The 21,632-nt window shown below is 47.1% G+C and overlaps 1 protein-coding gene across 4 annotated transcripts in view; it reads right to left on the bottom strand.

Annotated features, from left to right (window-relative positions):
* Positions 1-12,816, bottom strand: part of cep83 (centrosomal protein 83) — a 104,199-nt gene extending 91,383 nt beyond the window's left edge. The window contains exons 1-2 of one of the 4 annotated variants that reach the window (XM_086009827.1): positions 12,719-12,816; positions 7,668-7,952 (exon numbers count right to left, since the gene is read on the bottom strand). In XM_086009827.1, coding sequence (XP_085865953.1) covers positions 7,668-7,942 — 275 coding nt within the window. In that variant the 5' untranslated portion in view covers positions 7,943-7,952; positions 12,719-12,816. Of the gene's footprint in view, positions 1-7,667; positions 7,953-11,878; positions 11,974-12,710 lie in introns of those variants that run through there. The other 3 variants (XM_086009825.1, XM_086009828.1, XM_086009829.1) reach the window with 3 other exon arrangements.
* Positions 12,817-21,632: the final 8,816 nt, after the last annotated feature.

Here is a 21,632-nt window from a genome sequence, read left to right as displayed (position 1 = left end):
ACACAATGTAATTTTTCTGAAATGGGAACTGCATCTGTCGTGGGGGTTATAGATAGTTAATTACCAGGAATGTTTGGATGTGGGGAATCAGGAAAAATTTGCTCACCAAGGGTTATTGATACTTTAAGCAAGCTATCAGTATCACAGGAGGGACTGTAAGATTCGCAAAATTTTCATTAAATAATCACGTAAGAAAATAGGGTTAATAAAACAGCTTTATTGACCAAAAGAAGCTTATGCAGAGAAACCTTTGATAAAAGGGCACACAAAATGGCCGCCAGACCTCGTGACCAGCTTCTGGGACCATTTGAATTTCTGTTACTGCAAGCCAGACAGGCTTGTGGATTGAGGACATTAAAAGCCCGCAAAAACCAGTTTCGGGAAGCCGAAACTCATGGAACTGAGCATACATATTGATTAGATTATAAGTACAGGACAGATTTGGGTGGCAGGATGAGACCCATCAAGGAATGGGCGGACAATTGAATGAACGCTTTATCCCATTACACTGTACAAAGAGAAGCCGTTTAACAGCCATCCAGGGCAATCTCCAGACCGATCAATATACAAACCAAGTTACGGTAACAAAGCAAAGACATTATCGGCCCAGGAAGGCCAGTTAAGCTATCACCGACTCCCGTTATGAAGACAAAACACCCCTGCAGAGAGTTCTGCCCGCCAAAATTATTACAAAGACAGGACTATGATTTGGCGGGAGATAAGAATGTTCCAAAAAGTATAACTGTGGATTGAGTAAAGTCCATGGAGGGACAGACACTTGTACTTCTTCTTCGGTTCGGAACGTGTTCGGTTCGTGGTTCGGTAAACGGTGTCCAGCGGGGTGTTCAGCCGTGTGTTCCGCGACTTTGGGAGGTTCGGCCAGGCAAGGCCCGGCCACGACGGGAAGACGACGAGGGAGGCCCGGGTACTTTTGTCGGGAGATCATCGACGACCCAGGCCGGAGAAGACACTCAGGGCCCGGTACTCCAGTTCTTCAACATCACATCGGCGAGCGCTCATCGCAGGAGAACCAAGAGGAAAACAAGCTGCGCCAGAAGCTTCCAAACCCACGTGACGACGGAAAGCTGTGTCGAAAGGCTGCAAAGCCTTTTTCGCAATTCTTAAAGTGGTGAGCATGATCCAGAGTCCCTCAAATCGAAACTTAGTTAGGTTTAGGGGAGGGGGTTAAGGGTAATTGTAATGTGTTACCCCTTTCACGATGTGCCGTGTGTTCCCCATTTCTATAGAGTTAAGTTTATAGATGTGTGCATGCTTGTAGTTGCTTTAATCTGTGCATATGACATGTATTTTATGATGCTGCAAACTGTTCAATAAAAGCATCCATTTCGTGCTATTCGACCTGGTCTATTGAGTTTTTCTACACTACAGCTCCCTGCACCTAAGTCCAAGGTCTAGAACTGTAGGGGCGAGTGGGTCGAACCACTCACGGGTAATTATTGCAAGAAGCCTGGCAGGAGACCAGAGCAAGCAAGAGAAACCCCCTACAGGCGCTACACATCTCTCTTAAGGCGCTAACACCGAGGAGTGAGGCGCAGCTCATGTGATGTCAGTCAGCAATGGAACACAGACACACTGGCGCCAACCAGTTCTTAAAGGGGAGGGTCGATCTTGCTCTCCATCCACACCCTGCTCATTGCAGCCTTGAATCTCAGCCTGGAGAGACCTGTACATCAAATCTGCTGGAAAGAACAATGGAGAGGCCCAGGGAAAGAGCTCAGAGTGCAGCCCCCATAGTCTCTTCTAAATCGATGCAAGGTCAAATCAAAATGAACCTGCAAAGTGCTGCTCAGTACCCAAAACTCCTTCACACAGCGTTGAATCTCTCCAGAAGCCTCTCTCGCTCTCCAGAATGCCTGGTGCAAAAATGTCACCGACAAAAAAAAGGCAGGAAGTGGTCGCCCTTAAATAACGCTCCCCCAGTCCCTTCCCGACTGCAAAATGCTCCCCTCAACCTGTCGTTGCTAGCGGCAGGCGGTAAGGCAGGGGGCGCCACTCAATATCCGGTCCGGGGCGCTACACGCTCGACTGACGTCACGATCTGCGGGCGCAGGAGATCGTAGCGGTAGTGTTTAGCGCCGCCGCAAAATGTCTGGTCAATTTCGCGAGCGGCGCAAACATCACCGCGCCCAGGTGCTAGTTGCTTTGCGCCCCATTAGTGCCCTCTTACAGCGTTGAAGGGAGGCGCAAAGCAACTGAATTTTCCCCCCCTATTGTTTATTTCATTTCCCTAGTCTTATTACCTTGCAATTGTCCACATTAAATGTTATTTGCTACATATTAGCCTACCTTCCCAATCTATCCAGATTCATTTGTATTTTGTTTGCCTCTCCCCATCACCAAATGCACCCCCCCAGCCCCGCCCATAATTTGGTGTTACCTGCAAACCTTCACAGTTCTGCCTCCAGGTCCAAATCATCGGTAAACAGCAATGACCTCAGCACCATTCCCTGTGGCACCCCACTAGTGACCTATTGCCATGTCAATGTGGTTCCATTCACAAACACCCTTTGATTTCTCTTGTTTAGACAATTTCCAATTCACCTCGGAAGCTTGTCTCCTACTCCACGTCTTCCCACCTTGTTGCCTAATCGCTTCCAAAAAAGCTTTACTGAAATCTAAATACTGCACGTGCACAGACTTTCCACTGTCAATGAGATCCATCACTGACTACAAGTCCTCTCTCCCATAACTCCATGCGGACTCCCTCTTACCATACCTACCTAGGCATTTCACTATCCCCTCTTTCAGGATGCCTTCTAAATACTTTACCCACAGCAGATCTTAGGTTTACTAACCTGAAGTTCCTTGGGTCAACCCTAGGCCCTTTCTTAAAGATTGGTAATACTTTAGCTACTTTCTAATCTGTTGACACTCCATAAAACCTACCTCTTTGTGCTGATGTCTCCTTCTTTGGCTCGGTGTCAATAGTTATGTCGGATTACGCTCCTGTGACGCGCCTTGGGACATTTTACTACGTTAAAGGCGCTATATAAATGCAAGTTGTTGTTGTTGAGCACTAAATTTATCTTTTTGAAAATGTCATTCTTTCTGCTGACAGAGAGACTGTCAAATCCCCAGCCTGAAACACGGTTTCCCCAGAGTGAGATGGCTCAGAGGAACTCTCAGCCAGGTTTGAGGTAATGGCTCCCGCCGATTGCAGCGGGCTCCCATGACTGCCAGGGCTCCCTATAATTAACATCACCAGAACAGGCTCGCAGGGAGGGAGACCCTATTTGGAGCTCCTCGTATCAGCAATAAAACTGATGTTTTCAAAAACACACTCATCATTTTCTTCCATAAAAAGGGGAAGTTCTTTAAGTAGCCCTCCTAGCTTCCCTTCCCCTTTATGGTTTCTGTAAAGAAATGACTGGCCTATCGAGGCATAGTGCTACCAAATGTACTGAACTGTGCGATGCAATCTGTAATGTACCATGACCCAAGGAAGCAGGTGCACGATTCACTAAAAAAAACTCAACAGACCCAGCTCTGCTCATCAGCTGCCGGAGCTTCGAGTGACAGAAACAAGCTTATGGCCTCGTTATTTTAAGCTTTTTCAGGTGGGCCCTCCACCAAGAGGAGACTGGCAACTTCATGCACAGCATTACAATGCAGGATCTGCATCGGTGCCATTCAAAAAGATCAGACTGCACCGACGCCAAGCGAGCAATAGAAATCTTCACATTAAATTTGGGTGTCAAGGGTGGAATTCTGTTCTGAAAAGCAATACCAAAAGGGCTGAGAGGAGGGAAGTATGCAAGCGGGCCAGTTGAAGCCATCATTTTACACCTTCCTAAAATGAGGAGTGTTCGCCCCTCCTGGTTATTACTGTGGGACAGTTTCAAAAACGATCAGCTGAAGCATCCAAGTGCTCACTGCCAGATTTCAGCCGGAAACAAGCTACAAAGTTGCTCCCCCCTCTTGTCCCACTGCACGCAATTGGCATCAACAGTATCTCCGGCAGTTACAATACACGGGCTGATGCTGGAAGGTTCACAAGCTGCAACTACAGCTGCTGCTAGCTTGTTCATGGTTTAATTCCAGGACGAACAAACTACTTCACCGTGCGTTACTGTAGCACTTTAAAATATGAGCAATTCTTTTTTTTTTAAAAGCATAATTATACTCACTGCAAGATAAATCCGCAGCCATTAACGTTCTTGCATAATGGAAACGTGAAATATTCTGAAACATCTAGAATATGTATGTTCAAGCATATCTTGTGTAACGAAAACAGAATGCGAAAAACACTCAGCAAGTTAGTCAGTATTCGCAAAGAGAACAAATGAGTTAACATTTCCGGTAGAATCATATAGCACAGGAGACCATTCAGCCCATCGTGCCAGTGCTGGCTCTTTGACAGAGCTATCCAACTAGTCCCACTCTCCTGCTCTTTCACCATAGCCCTGAAAATGTTTCCTTTTTATGCACATATCCAATTCCTTTTTGAAAGTTACGACTGAATCTGTTTCCACCACCCTTGCTGGCAGTGCACTGCGGATCACAACAACTCGCTGCGTAAAATAATTTCTCATCTCCCCTTTGGTTCTTTTGCCAATTATCTTAAATCGGTGTCCTCTGGTTACCAATCCTCCTGCCAGTGGAAATAGTTTCTCCTTATTTACTCTATCAAAACGCTTCATAATTTTTAACACCTCAATTCTAGAATCATAGAAAGTTACAGCACGGAAGGAGGCCATTTTGGCCCATCGTGTCCGCGCCGGCCAACAAAGAGCTATCCAGCCTAATCCCACTTCCCAGCTCTTGGTCCATAGCCCTGCAGGTTACAGCATCCCAAGTGCACATCCAAGTACTTTTTAAATGTGGTTAGGGTTCCTGCCTCTACCACCCTTTCAGGCAGTGAGTTCCAGACCCCCACAACCCTCTGGGTGAAGAAATTTCCCCTCAAATTCCCTCTAAACCTTCCCCCAATTACTTTAAATCTGTGTCTCTTGGTTTTTGACCCCTCTGCTAAGGGAAATAGGTCCTTTCTATCCACTTTATCTATGCCCCTCATAATTTTATACACCTCAATAAGGTCTCCCCTCAGCCTCCTCTGTTCCAAGGAAAACAGACCCAGCCTATCCAGTCTTTCCTCATAGCTAAGATTCTCTACTCCCGGCAACATCCTTGTAAATCTCCTCTGTACTCTCTCTAGTGCAATCACATCTTTCCTGTAATGTGGTGACCAGAACTGCACGCAGTACTCTAGCTGAGGCCTAACTAGTGTTTTATACAGTTGAAGCATAACCCCTCCTGCTCTTGTATTCTATGCCACAGCTAATAAAGGCAAGCATTCTGTATGCCTTCTTAACCACCTTATCTACTTGGCCTGCTACCTTCAGGGATCTGTGGACATGCACTCCATGGTCCCTTTGTTCCTCTACACTACTCAGTGTCCTACCATTTAATGTGTATTCCCTTTCCTTGTTAGCCCTCCCCAAATGCATTACCTCACACTTCTCTGGATTGAATTCCATTTGCCGCTGTTCTGCCCACCTGACCAATTTATTGATATCTTCCTGCAGTCTACAGCTTCCTTCTTCAATATCAACCACACAGCCGATTTTAGTATAATCTGCAAACTTCTTAATCATACCCCCTATATTCAAGTCAAGATCGTTGATATATACCACAAAAAGCAAGGGACCTAGTACTGAGCCCTGCGGAACCCCACTGGAAACAGCCTTCCAGTCACAAGAACACCTATCAACCATTACCCTCTGCTTCCTGTCTCCGAGCCAGTTTTGAATCCAACTTGACACTTTGCCCTGGATCCCATGGGCTTTTAACTTCGTGACCAGTCTGCCATGTGGAACCTTATCAAAAGCCTTAAAGTCCATATACACTACATCAAATGCACTACCCTCATCCACCCTCCTTGTTACCTCCTCAAAAAATTCAATCAAGTTTGTCAGACACGACCTTCCCTTAACAAATCCGTGCTGACTATCCTTGATTAATCCGTGTCTTTCTAAATGAAGATTTATCCTGTCCTTCAGAATTCTTTCCAATAATTTTCCCACCACCGAGGTTAGGCTGACTGGCCTGTAATTACTCGGTCCATCCTTTTCTCCCTTTTTAAACAAGGGTACCACATTAGCAGTCCTCCAGCACCACACCCAAAGCCAGAGAGGATTGAAAAATGGTCAGGGCCTCTGCTATTTTCTCTTTTGCTTCGCTTAACAGCCTGGGATACATTTCATCCGGGCCTGGGGATTTATCCACTTTTAAAGCTGCTAAACCCCTTAATACTTCCTCTCTCTCTCTGTTTATTTCATCTAATATTTCACACTCCTCCCCCCCGATTGTATTGTCTGCTTTGCCCCTCTCCTTTGTGAAAACAGACGCAAAGTATTCATTAAGAACCCTACCGACGTCTCCCGCCTCCACACACAGTTTACCCTCATGATCTCTAATAGGCCCTATCCTTTATTAAGAGTGAGAGGATAACTAAAGGTCCCTTTGTTCCTCTACACTACTCAGTGTCTTACCATTTAATGTGTATTCCCTTTCCTTGTTAGCCCTCCCCAAATGCATTACCTCACGCTTCTCCGGATTGAATTCCATTTGAATCCTTAGAGAAACAAAGACCCTTTAGTTATCCTCTTACTCTTAATATATTTATAAAACATCTTTAGGTTTTCCTTGATTTTACTTGCCAAGAATTTTTCATCCTCTCTCTTTGCTTTCCTAATATTTTTTAATTGCACCCCTGCACTTTCTGTACTCCTCTAAAAATTCGGCAGTATTTAGCCCTCGGTATCTATCATACGCCTCCCTTTTTTTCTTTATCCTACCCTGTATGTCCCTAGACATCCAGGGGCTCTAGATTTGTTAGTCCCACCTTTTTTCTTTAAGGGCACATATTTGGTCTGAACCCTCCAGATCTCCTCCTTGAATGCCTCCCACAGCTCTGACACTGATTTACCTTCAAGTAGATGTTTCCAGTCCACTGTGGCTAAATCCCCTCCGAGCTTAGCAAAATTTGCTTTTCACCCAATTTAGAATTTTTATTCTATCCTTGTCCTTTTCCATAACTACCTTAAATCTAACAGAATTATGGTCACTAGCACCAAAATGCTCCCCCACTGATATGCCTTCTACCTGCCCAGCTTCATTGCCTGAAACTAAGTCCAGAACCGTCCCCTCCCTTGTTGGGCTTGCTACATACTGGCTAAAAAAGTTCTCCTGGATGCATTTTAGGAATTCCGCACCTTCTATACCCTCCCCTTAACCTTCTCTGCTCTAAGCAGAACAATCCTAACTTCTCTAGTCTCTCCACATAACTGAAATCTCTCTTCCCTGGTAAATCTCCTCTGCACCCTCTCCAAGGCCTTGACGTCCTTGTCAGAACTGCCCTTCTAACCGCGGGTCCACACGTAAAATGTTAACGTTTCTGTTCTCTCCACAGCTGAACAATGTTACCTTTAAGTTGCGCGGCCGTGCAGCTCTCTGCACCTCCCTCGCAGTTGGCTTGCCTGCTTTTCAGTGAGAAACCGCGCACGCGTGGTATTTTGAATGAGCCGCGCAGCCCCTTAAAGGGTCCGCGCACCCAAAATAAAGAGGGGACATTGTGGCTGGGTATTCCCAGCACTTTGTTTTTGTATCAGGTTTCCAGCATCTGCAAATTTTTGCTTTTAGCATACCTTGTGTGTTCAGCCTTCAGTGTCTGATAGTTGGTTTTGTGATGTTCGCATCTCATTCGCTCATCAATTAACATCTTTTGTAGTTCCGTATCAGTCCCACAAAGACCTACTCCTGCATTTAGCAGAGATGGCTGATTAGACAGAGCCTCCATTGCAGAACGCACGTGAGCAGAAGTCTGTGCTAGAAAAGAAGGATCCAACAAACCGGGATACAAAGAATTCCCTTCGGGAGAACACTCTCCAAGTGCATGGGATGCCTCTCTTCCTGAGGCCATCTGAAATCAACTGTCACAAAAAAAAGGCATAAGCATCAGTACTGTCAGCACATCCCCTCCCTCCATTAACTGTCCTAACATGTTACAAAACTCATGCCATTGAAGTGATGGACTCATCTTTGTTCAGGTTGCAGAAGATAAAAATAATCACTGAGATACACAATGAAAAAAGGGTTAAAGCGCAGCTAGTTTGAATGGCAGGTAAATGCACTATATGGTACTGAGTATACAGACCAGGGGAGTCCTAGGTTTGATCGCTGGTCTGTGCTGACTTAGCTAATCTCAGCCTGGTGGGGGGGGGGATTGCAGTTGAGAGGGTACAATTGCTTCCCTGCTGGACACTGGCAGAGATTAAGGTTAGGGCTGGGATGGGAGAAATCAGAGTTCCCGCTCTGGATTCCTGCTCATGTATCACCTACTGAAAAGTGTGCAGATATGAACATCAGGTGAGCACAGCATGGGGCTTAGCTGTGATGCTCTCCATGGTCAAATAACCAACCTGCACTTTATTATCTGAGGTCACATACGGTGGCGGCCATTTTGGTAATGTTTTTACTGGAGGGCTGCCGGCCAACCATTGAACTGTATCCCAGGAAGGGTCAGTGCCTTCTGGAGAGGAGGGGAGAAAAACACGCAATCGTATTTTAATTTTAAAATTAATTTTCTACTCGATCAACCGATTATAGGGGATGTGCTTCTATAATTATGATTTTCCTCCATGGCTGGCCTTTGAGCTCCCGACACTGCACGTGTGTGGAGGTAGCCGACACTGCATGGGTGTGGAGGTAGCCGCCCCTGTTTTGCCTCCCTCACTTGAATGGCCAAGTGGAACTCCAGGTGCAGGCTTGTCCCCACCCCGGGACAGGCTATGCACCAATAGAATGCAGCAACATATCCGAGCGCAGTAACTGTTCTCCAGACCACCCCCCCACCCCGCGAGATCAAGCCTTAATTGCTGCTGCTTGAGAAATGTATTTTGTGCATGCTCATACGGTTTTGATGTGATTATTTTGTGCACATGAACAGAGGAGGATTATTTGTCTCTGGCCTGGGCACGTTCTGCACTTGTTATGCCCTAATGTTGTCACCCTCCTCTCACTCTCCCTGCCTTATTTGGAACCTGCCCACCACCATCACCCCCCAACCTCACTCTCAAATGAAATTAGATAGATTTCTTTCAGAAAATAGCATTTTGGGATACATTACGAGTAATTGGAGACATGACGTGTGGTAAGTGTAGCAGGCTTGGGAGGAATAGGTGACTTTGGACCTATGGTTCCCAAAGCTCTCAAAGATGCCAGTCCTAGTTCAGTTGATAGCACTCTTGCCCAAGTCAGAAAGTTGTGGGTTCAAGTCCCACTCCATAGGCTTCAGCACATAATCCCGGCTGAGGAGCGCCGCACTGGCGGAGGTGCCGTCTTTTGGATGAGACATTAAACTGAGGCCCCGTCTGCTCTCTCAGGTGGATGTAAGAGATCCCAATGGCACAAGAGGAGCAGGGGAGTTCTCCCGGTGTTTTGGCCAATATTTATCCCTCAATCATCATCACTAAAACAGATTATTTGGTCATTATCACACTGCTGTTTGTGGGGCCTCACTGTGCATAAATTGGCTGCTGCATTTCCTACATTGCATAGAATGTACAGCACAGAAACAGGCCGTTCAGACCAACTGGTCTGTGCCGGCGTTTATGCTCCACACGAGCCTCTTCCCACCCTACTTCAGTGACTACACTTCATAAGTACTTAATTGGTTAGGAAGCGCTTTGGGATGTCCTGAGGTCGTGGAAGGTGCTATAGAAATGCAAGTCCTTTCTTTCTCTCCACCACTGGGGTTCTTCCTCACCTCATGGGTCTATTGTAAACTAATTGATAGCGATTGATTGCTATGATTAGTCAGCAATTCCATTGTCATTGTATCATGGATGGTAGAAGGTGAACTATATGGATCTTGGTCTTTTTTCGTCTAGAAATTCCTGTGTTCCTGAAATCCATACCATGAACTGGTAGGGCAGGTACACAACTAAGGGCACCAGATGTTTGGGCAGCAACAGGCATGAAAATCCATCAACATAACTAAGATTCTGTAAACCAATAACTGAGAAATCCACAGGTAGAATTTCTGTTTGTCTGCACTCTTTTGCCATTGGGGCATAAGCCCACTAACCCATGTCTTAGTGCAGGTTGGCCTGGCCATGGTTTAGGGTTACAATTCCCCCTCCCCCTATTGTGTGCAGGTGGACTGCTGGAGTTTGGCCAACTAAAACTGTGCAGCCTACCAACACAGAGCACCTGTAAGCTCCCCACTGCTTGTCTAGCCATTTTAGCTTGCTAGTCAGGGCTTTGGCTTCCAGAGTTTCCTGGAGCTAAATGGGAAGAATCCCAGCCCCATGTAACAATGGTGAGCCCGGCTCCTGGTCAGTCATTAGCTATGGAATACCATGGAGCTGTCGAGGTTAAGTATCGGCTTACCAAGTCTGCCACGGAGGGTTGACTTGGTTCTGAATTTCCATTACCAGACATGCCATCTTGGAGCCATCTTGACCCCAAAATGACTACACCATAAGATTTGAGAGTGTACTGTCATCTTCCTCCTGACCAAAACATGGACACACCAGACCCCGGTGAATGATGGTTCCACCAGTTAGAGAGGTGAAGCTTCATCAGTGCTGTGTGCCTTGCCGCAACTCAATCCTCACAGGCAACTAGATATCTAAACATATATTCTCATAGCTGGCCTCAAAGTAACCTCTTCCAGCAGCTTTTGTCCAGAATCTCAAAATCTCTTCCTCAGCTATATGATAGACATCAGCATGGTGGCAGGACTTACACAGGGCAGCTTGCAACGTGTCAGTCACTTGGTGCCCTAGACATCCAAGTCCCATACCATAACACAGCGAAAGGTCATCAACCTGAAACGTTAACTCAGTTTCTCTCTTCACAGGTGCTGCCTGACCTGCTGAGTATCTCCAGCATTTTCTGTTTTTATTTCAGATTTCCAGCATCTGCAGTATTTTCTTTTTATAATACAGCGAATGTCCACCACACTACCAGGAAAGGTCAGTCTCAGGGCTGAATTTTTCTGTGTGAAATATGCAGTTTGTTTCAAGTCACATTTTCAAATTGATATTAAAAGTTCAACAACAGCTGAAGACAACCTTGGGATGAGAAACCTGCTGATATACATGAACTACAGCATCAGCATCACCATTTCCTCAAACAGTCAGGAACATATCATCATCCAGCTCCTAATATGGTGAAACATCCTCCGTACAGTGAGATGTTTGGCAGCAGGACACTATTAAAAATGCTTTCATTTGTTTTTTGTTGAAAAGGGGAACAGAATTGAAACATAGGACAGGACACCACCAAGAGTATAAGAGAAGACAAGATAAGTCAGGAAGTAGTGATTAGTGCTGCAATATTCGTGTTTTGAAAGCTTGAAGATGGAAGGAAAGACTGAGGAAGGCAAGAAACTTCAAAGTATGAGTCCTAGGAATGAGTTACGAGTAGGCGAGGATATAAAAGAGGAAGAATGTGATATACTTGGAGCTTTGAAGAAACAAGGAGAAAAGTTCAAAGAAGCACTGACTACAATAGTATCAATAGAAGAGGCAAAATTAGCATCAGCATTCCTGGGTTAGGGAGGGGAATACGATTAGTCAGATTGCCCATTCCTGATTGTTATCCAGTTATCTCTCCGAGTAAGTGCACATATGGATGCTGGGCAAGGAAAGGATTGGGCTCAACTGTGGTGCTCTTCATGGAGAAATAATATACTGACATTCACTAACTCCCTATGGAGGCCAGCTGTCTAGATTCCAACAAGAGGAAAGGGGCACAGCCTGTTTTTTTTTAATGCAATCACTTCTCCATTCGACAAATGTATTTAATGTGACATTGTCTTATTTTTACATTTGGTTTAATTTTATCTTACCTCAATGTGCTTTGAAATTGAGCAACCCCACAACTGTAATTACGAGTGCATCTAGATGAAGGCAGAGAAATGAAACCAAAAAAAAGGTAGACACGCTACAGAAATTATCTGATAGAAATTGTAGGTTTTAACACCGAGAATATATTCAGCTGGATGGAGAATGAAATTCTCTGGTGTTTGCAGTGACTGCTGTCCCTGGATCTGCCTACACCGGGTAGGTCAGTCACTCTGCCTCAATAAATCACAAGACAGCCGGGAGAGAGAGTTGGATCCTTACCTTGGGAGCTCAACACCGTGCTGCCCACCTCCACAGGGAAGGGGGGGGGGCGCCGGAGACCCTCACCTCCCTCCACAGGGAATGGGGGAAGAGCCGGAGACCCTCACCTCCCTCCACAGGGAATGGGGGAGAGCCGGAGACCCTCACCTCCCTCCACAGGAAATGGGGGAAGAGCCGGAGACCCTCACCTCCCTCCACAGGGAATGGGGGAGAGCCGGAGACCCTCACCTCCCTCCACAGGGAATGGGGGGAGAGCCCGAGACCCTCACCTCTCCTTCCCCCTCCTCTCTCTCTCTCCTCCAGCCACCCAGCGGTTGCCCGGGCAACAGCAAACACTCTTTAACCGGCCGCTCCGAGACGCAGGTCGTTTCGCGGCTCCCCGCTCCCGTTCCCGCCTGCGGTGTGGACTGGAGCTAAGAGGCGATCTTTGGGCCGCCTATACCCCCCGCTCCCCGGAGGTGGCTCGGTAACCTCGGGTACCCCAGGTTTCGGCCCGGCCTGCTCCGTCCTCCTCCCGCCAACACTTGACTCCCCGCTATGCCATCCCCGAGTCACTCACTCACTCAGGCCGCCGCCATGTCTGACAAGCCGGGCCCCGCCGACACTGGAAGCCCGCGGGCCGCTCCGCACCGCGCATGCGCCTAACGTCACAGGCGCCAGCTCAGTGAGAGAGGCTACAGATCACAAACTAACTCCACAACTAAACCTCACCAAACAAACTCCACCCAACTAAACCTCACCTCATCAAACAAACCCCACCCAACTAAACCTCACCAAACAAACTCCACCCAACTAAACCTCACCAAACAAACTCCACCCAACTAAACCTCACCAAACAAACTCCACCCAACTAAACCTCACCAAACAAACTCCACCCAACTAAACCTCACCTCACCAAACAAACTCCACCCAACTAAACCTCACCTCACCAAACTAAACCACACCTCACCAAACAAACTCCACCCAACTAAACCACACCTCACCAAACTAATTCCACCCAACTAAACCACACCTCACCAAACAAACTCCACGCAACTAAACCACACCTCACCAAACAAACTCCACCCAACTAAACCACACCTCACCAAACAAACTCCACCCTGTCGTGGCCGCGCATCAATAACACACGGACTGCAGGAGAACGATAATAACAGGTGTTTACTGAACAGAGAGTATGCTGGAACTGAAAGTACAGAAGCCTGCTACTGCTTTATATACAGGTGTGGTCACTGCCGGTACTACAGCATAAAAGCAGTTCTCTCTTAAAGGTACATACACAACAATTCCTCCCCTTTTAGATAACCAGTACAAAACATTCATTTAACAATTGAATAATAACTAATTACAATTACAATTTTCTTTGTACTATATACATCAGCTGAAAGTAAACATTTATAAATTCAGTCTTTGAGGAGGCTTCCTGATCCTGTCTGGATAGCACCTTTCTCGAGTATCCTGTTCTTGCGGCAGAGTCGATTCTGGCTCATTGTCATTGGTTGGTTCGTCAGCTTCCAATACCACTGATTCTGAGGTAGACGCAATCTGTGCTTCGGGTTCATCACCAGGTGCGCATGCTCGTGGTATGTGTTTGACTTGTTCCTGTGACTCTAGAATCTGGTCAGCATGGCGTCTCACGATGCTCTCTCCAACGTCCACTGTGTACATTAGTGGTCCCTGCTGTGTGCATATCGTTCCTGGCTGCCATTTTTCTGTTCGGTAGTCGCGGGCCAAGACTGGTTGCCCTATCTTGAAGCTCCGGGTTGGCCTTTCATTGATGTGCTGGAATTGCTTATTCTCAACATCTCGTCTTATGTTTGGTTTGAGCAAGTCCAGGCGACATCGTAAACCACGGTTAAAGAACATCATGGCTGGAGATTGGTTGGTGACTGCAGGTGTCTCATTTCGGTAAGCGAACAAGAAATTATCCACCTTGTGTTGCAGTGGTATGTTGTCATTATACATCGCCTTTATTGCTTTTTTAAAGGTTTGAACAAACCTCTCGGCCAATCCATTTGTGGCTGGGTGATATGGGGCGGATGTGTAATGCTTTACCCCATTATTCCTCAAAAACCTCCGGAAATCCTTGGACACAAACTGTGGCCCATTGTCGGAGCAAATCTGTTCTGGCAAGCCATTCCTGGTGAAGATGGTCCGTAGGACTGCAATAGTTTCCTCCGTGGTGGTGGAGGACATTTTGATGACCTCTGGCCATTTCGAATGTGCATCCACGGTGATTAAAAGCATTGAGTCCATAAATGGACAAGCAAAATCAATGTGTACCCGTTGCCATGGAGATGAGGGCCACTCCCATGGGTGTAGCGGGGCCTGTGGTGGAGCGTTTTGGACTTTCTGGCATCCTATGCATCTCTTGGTCATTTCCTCGATTTCTTTATCGATTCCCGGCCACCACACAAACGCCCTGGCTAGGCTCTTCATTTTTACCCCTCCCAGATGACCCTCATGAAGCTCATTGAGCAATCTATCTCTCAACTTGGGTGGAATTACCACTCGGGATCCGCACATCAAGGTCCCACGGCACACTGACAGCTGTTCTCTCCTTGGCGAGAATGCTGGCAACAGTGAGTCACCATGTGCTGGCCATCCCTTCACCGTCAAATCATAGACCCGAGAGAGTGTCGGGTCATTTCGGGTTTCCTTCTCTATACTTGAGTTTGTAACAGGTAGACATTCGACTATGGTCAAATGGAATATCTCAACAGGGTCCACTGCAGGTGCTTCCTCCACTGTAGGCAGCGGCAGGCGCGACAGCCCATCAGCGTTTCCATGCTGTTTCGTGCCCTTATACTCTATGTCGTATTGATGTGCTCCTAGAAAAAGGGACCATCTTTGCAGCCGTTGCGCCGTCATCACCGGAACACCCTTCTTTGGGTTAAAAATGGAGACAAGAGGCTGGTGATCAGTCAGTAAGGTAAATTTCTGCCCGTGCAGGTAGTGATTGAACTTCTTCACCCCCCACACTAGGCTGAGGGCCTCCCTGTCAATCTGGGCGTAGTTACGCTCGGCTGATGTTAACAAGTGTGACGCAAAGGCTATTGGCCTCTCTGAACCGTCAAGGAATTTGTGCGACAGCACCGTTCCAATGCCGTAGGGAGATGCATCACATGCCAACCGAATCGGTAGTGATGGATTGTAGTGAGCCAATACTTCTTTTGAAGTGATTAGGCATTTACATTTCTGAAAGGCACGCTTACACTCATCACTCCACTTCCATGCTACTCCAGTTTGCAGCAGGGCATTCAGCGGGTGCAGAATTGTAGACAAATTTGGCAAGAACTTATGGTAGTAGTTCACCAACCCGAGGAACGACCTCAGTTGTGACACATTTTCCGGTGCTGGAGCCTTGACTACTGCCTCAATCTTGTCTGGGGACTTATGCAACCCCTCTTCATCAATCACGTGGCCACAATACGAGATCTGTTTCCTGAAAAACTCGCATTTGGGGCGGTTGGCTCGTAGCCCATATTCTTGTAATCTAGTGAGCACCTGCTCCAGGTTGGCAAGGTGTTCACTGTCATTTTCGCCCGTAACCAGGATGTCGTCCAAATAACACTGGGTCCCCGGGATCCCTTGCAGGACTTGTTCCATCGCCCTCTGCCAAATAGCCGGAGCTGATGCTACCCCGAATACCAGTCGATTGTACTGGTAAAGACCTTTGTGAGTGTTTATCGTGAGGTATTTCCTAGATGATTCATTTGTAGATACGCTTGGGCCAGATCAATCTTCGTAAAGCGTTTCCCCCCAGATAGTGAGGCAAAAATATCCTCTATCCGCGGAAGTGGATATTGTACCGTGTGAAGGACTGGGTTCACAGTAACCTTAAAGTCCCCACAGATGCGAACCTTCTTCGGTTCCCCAGGCGTGCTGCTCAATGATTTCTTCATTACAGGGACGATGGGTGTGGCCCACTCGCTCCAGTCCACCTTGGACAGCACACCCGAACGCTCCAGACTCTCCAGCTCTGCTTCAACGGCTGGGCGGATCGCATACGGTACCGGTCTGGCCTTAAAAAATTTTGGGTTTGCGTTATCTTCAATTTTTATCATTGCCGTTACGCCTTTTAGAGTCCCAAGTCCTTGCTGGAACACCTCTTTCGCGTCAGTTAGAATTTTTGACAGTCATCCAGGTGTGGCGTCATCAACTTTTTTTCAGCCACAGTTAGTGCCTGAATGGAATGCCAATCCAATTGTATTTTTCGGATCCATTCACGTCCCAATAATGGTGGTCCTCCATCTTGCAATATATATAGATACAGTTCCTGTGTTTCCTTGCCGTTGTATTTAACGGGTACCCTTATTTTTCCTCTGGGGTAGACTTTTTGCCCCGTATATGTCTTCAAGACAATGGACGTATCCTTCAAAGGAATGTGTGAGAATAGCCGCTCGTAGTCTCGTCGATTCATGACTGTTAGGGCTGATCCTGTGTCCAATTCCATCTTTACTTGGGACCCTGCTATCATGAGGGTGACCCAAATGGTTCGGTGATCCTCCTTTGCGATCACGTTGTGTAGCTTTAAACAACTTAGTCCCCCGCTCCCGGAGTCATTGTCACTACTCTGGTCTTCTGAACTACTGTCCGTCATCTTTTGTACTTTCTTGTACTTTTCCTTAGTAGTTCTTTTAGTGTTGGTTTTCTTCCTCGACCTGCAGACTCGTGCTATGTGTCCCGTTTTTCCACATTGCCTGCATACTTTGTCCTTAGCCCAGCAATCCTTCTGGTCATGGGTTCTTCTGCCGCAGCGATAGCACTTTTCTGCTCCATATGCCATTCCATTAGTGCTATATTCTTGCGGTTTCTGTTGTATTTCCGCAGCTCCCCGTGCTGCTGCTTCGTAGGATACTGCAATGCTGAAAGCCTTTTCTAGCGTAAGGTCCTTTTCCGAAAGTAGTCGTTTCTGAGTTCCTTCACTCTGGAGCCCGCAGACAAACTTATCCCTTAAGGTATCTGCCAGTCCTGTTCCGAACTGGCAGTGTGTTGATAACTTGCGTAGTTCCGTAAGATAGTCAGCATTACTCTCATCTTTGTGCTGGTTTCGTTTATGGAACTTGAATCTTTCTGCTATCAGCAGCGGTGTAGGGTTTAGATGTTCCTGTAAGATATTGACAATCTCTTCAAAATTTTTCTCCATTGGTTTAGCTGGGGTAATTAAATTTCGCAATAGGCTGTACGTTCTCGTGCCCATCAAATTTAATAATATCGACGCCTTCTTTTCAGCGGCCACCGCATTTGCCCTGCAGTACACTTCAATTCTTTCCACATACGTGGTCCAGTCTTCTATTTCGTTATCGAAAACAGTGATGTTGTCACTCTTCGGCATCTTGGGTGGTTTAAAATGGTGCCTCCCGCGCTTTTCCTTTTTCCCCAATGGATTAAAATGGCGCCTCCCATGCTTTTCCTTCTTCCCCAAGGATTAAAATGGCGCCTCCCGTGCTTTTTCTTCTTCCCCCTGCTGCCAATGCTGCTCCTCGCGTTCTAACAGGTAATGGCGGCGCCCCGCGGCTTTCTGCGCGTCTCTTTTTCAACGCTGCCCGAGTCTTGAGCACCGGCCGCGCCCTGTGCGCTCCACCCTCTCTCTCTCTTTGTCTTCCCGACGACGCTGCTCGGCCCCCTTACAGAGCCGCTCGCCCGAGCTCTAGCCCGCCGCAGTCCGGGAAGGGTCAGCGCACTACCTGCTACCAGTCCAATCTGCTGGGACACCTCGATTGGAGAACCAGGCCCAGCTTTCCACAGCTTCCCCTGCAATTCTCTGGACTCCGATGGATCACTGGGCGGTTGCCCCTGGTCGACGCCCGTTGCTCTGGCTTCGACCTCCAAGAAGCTTCTTCCCAGGGATGGATCCCCGTGAGGTGATGCAGTACTGCAGGCGAGTTCGAACCTGCTCGTCACCACTGTAGTGTCCACGCATCAATAACACACGGACTGCAGGAGAACAATAATAAGAGGTGTTTACTGAACAGAGAGTATGCTGGAACTGAAAGTACAGAAGCTTGCTACTGCTTTATATACAGGTGTGGTCACTGCCGGTACTACAGCATAAAAGCAGTTCTCTCTTAAAGGTACATACACAACACACCCAACTAAACCACACCTCACCAAACTAAGCCACACCTCACCAAACTAAACCACACCTCACCAAACAAACTCCACCCAGCTAAACCACACCTCACCAACTAAACCACACCTCACCAAACTAAACCACACCTCACCAAACAAACTCCACCCAACTAAACCACACCTCACCAAACTAAACCACACCTCACCAAACAAACTTCACCCAACTGAACCTCACCTCACCAACTAAACCACACCTCACCAAACTAAACCACACCTCACCAAACAAACTCCACCCAACTAAACCACACCTCACCAACTAAACCACACCTCACCAAACAAACTCCACCCAACTAAACCACACCTCACCAACTAAACCACACCTCACCAAACAAACTTCACCCAAGTAAACCACACCTCACCAAACAAACTCCACCCAACTAAACCACACCTCACCAAACAAACTCCACCCAACTAAACCACACCTCAACTCACCAAACTCTACACCAAACTAAACCACATCTCACCCTATATCTCACCTCACCAAACTCTACACCAAACCACACCTCACCTCACCAAACTAAACCACACCTCACCAAACTAAACCACACCACAACTCACCAAACTAAACCACACCTCACCTCACTAAACCACACCTCACCACACCTCACCAAACTAAACCACACCACACCAAACTAAACCAGACCTCACCAAACTAAACCACACCTCACCAAACTAAACCACACCACAACTCACCAAACTAAACCACACCACAACTCACCAAACTAAACCACACCTCACCCTATATCTCACCCTACCAAACTCTACACCAAACTAAACCACACCTCACCCTATATCTCACCTCACCAAACTCTACACCAAACTAAACCACATCTCACCCTATATCTCACCTCAGCAAACTCTACACCAAACCACACCTCACCAAACTAAACCACACCTCAACTCACCAAACTATACCTTGCCTCACCAAACTAAACCACACCTCAACTCACCAAACTATACCACAACTCGCCAAACTATACCTTACCACACCTCAATTCACCAAACTAAACCACACCACAACTCACCACACCAAACTATTACCTCACCAAACCACACCTCACCAAACTAAACCACACCTCAACTCACCAAACTATACCTCACCAAACCACACCTCACCAAACTAAACCACACCTCAACTCACCAAACTATACCTCACCTCACCAAACTAAACCACACCACAACTCACCAAACTATACACCAAACTATTACCTCACCTCACCAAACCATACCTCACCAAACTAAACCACAACTCACCAAACTATACACCAAACTATACCACAACACAACTCACCAAACTATACCACACCTCACCAAACTATACCACACCTCACCAAACTAAACCACACCTCACCAAACTAAACCACACCTCACCTCACCAAACCACACCTCACCAAACTATACACCAAATCAAACTAAACCAAACCACACCAAATCAAATCAAACTACACCAAACCAAACTAAACCACACCAAATAACACCACACCAAATCAAACCGCATCCAATCAAATCAAACCACACCATACCAAATCAAATCAAACCACACCAAATCAAACCAAACTACACCAAACCAACAACAACACCTTGTATTTATATAGCACCTTGAACATAGTAAAACGTCCCAAGGCGCTTCACAGGAGTATTAGAAGACAAAAAAGTTTGGCACTGAGCCACATAAGAAATTAGGGCAGGTGACCAAAAGCTTGGTCAAAGAGGTAGGTTTTAAGGAGCGTCTTAAAGGAGGAAAGAGAGGTAGAGAGGTTTAGGGAGGAAATTCCAGAGCTTAGAGCCTAGGCAACAGAAGGCACCAATGGTTGAGTGATTATAATCTGGTATGCTCAAGAGGGCAGAATTAGAGGAGCGCAGATATCTCAGGGGATTGTGGGGCTGAAGGAGATTACAGAGATAGGGAGGGGCGAGGCCATGGAGGGATTTGAAAACAAGGATGAGAATTTTGAAATTGAGGATCTGCTTAATGTAGGTCAGCGAGCACAGCGGGTGATGGGCAAACAGGACTTGGTGCGGGTTAGGACACGGACAGCCGAGTTTTGGATGACCTCAAGTTTACATAGGGTGGAATGTGGGAGGCCAGCCAGGAGTGCATTGGAATAGTCAAGTCTAGAGGATGAGCTGAGGCAAGGGTGGAGACGGGCGATGTTACGGAGGTGGAAGTAGGCGGTCTTTGTTATGCTGTGGATATGTGGTTGGAAGCTCATTTCAGGGTCGAATATGACAACAAGGTTGCGAACAGTGTGGTTCAGCCTCAGACAGATGTTAGGGAGCGGGATGGAGTCAGTGGCCTGCCCAAAACAGAGCCCTGCAAGTTCGTATACGCTGATGACATTGCCTTGGCCACGCAAAACATGTATCCATCCATCACCAAAGAGATTCTGACCAGTGATTTACAGAGGATGGAGGCCTACTTCCGCTGATGGCGACTTCGGCCAAACCTGCAAAAGACCGATAGCAAAATACTGCAGATGCTGGAAATCCGAAATAACAACAAAAAATGCTGGAAAAACTCAGCAGGCCAGGCAACATCCGTGGAGAGAAGTTAGAGTCAACGTTTTGGGTTAAAACCCTTTATCAAGACTAAAGAGGCACAGGGAATGAACTAGATTAAGAGGCCGGGCTGGGAGAGAACAAAAGAGAAGAGACATTAAGAGGTATTCAAAATGAGACGAGATGGTGATAGGACTAGTGGAGACAAAAGACGGCTCAGATTAGGTGTGAAATGCGCTGGCAGAATGGGAGACAGCTGCCATGTGGGAGAGAGAAAAAAAAGGAAAGGGGGAGGGAAACCAAAACAAAGGTGTGGATAAAAAATATAAGTAAAAATGTAATAGGGGCCGAGGTTATGATCTGAAATTGTTGAACTCGATATTGAGTCCGGAGGGCTGTAAAGTGCCTAATCGGAAGATGAGGTGCTGTTCCTCGAGTTTACGTTGAGCTTCCGTGGAACAATGCAAGAGGCCAAGGATGGTGAGGTCCGAGTGGGAATGGGGTGGTGAATTAAAATGACAGGCGACCGGAAGCTCGGGGTCACCGTTATGTACTGAACGGTGGTGTTCCGCAAAGCGGTCACCCAATCTGCGTTTGGTCTCCCCAATCTAGAGGAGACCGCATCGTGAGCAGCGAATACATTATACTAGATTGCAAGAAGTACAAGTAAATCGCTGTTTCACCTGGAAGGGGTGTTTGGGGCCCTGGACAGTGGGAAGGGGGGAGGTATAAGGGCAGGTGTTACATCTCCTGCGCTTGCACGGGAAGGTGCCAGGCAAAGGGGAAGGGGTGCTGGGGTGTCAGGGCAGTTGTCAGGGCGAGGCTGGTTCTGGACCCAAGTGCAGA

The sequence above is a fragment of the Somniosus microcephalus genome, chromosome 17, assembly GCF_052327205.1.
Source record: "Somniosus microcephalus isolate GS21.2 chromosome 17, FLI_Smic_1.0, whole genome shotgun sequence".
NCBI classification, from domain to species: Eukaryota; Metazoa; Chordata; class Chondrichthyes; order Squaliformes; family Somniosidae; genus Somniosus; species Somniosus microcephalus.
The sequence above is the reverse complement of the archived record's forward strand: the minus strand, read 5'-3'. Positions and strand labels throughout refer to the sequence as shown.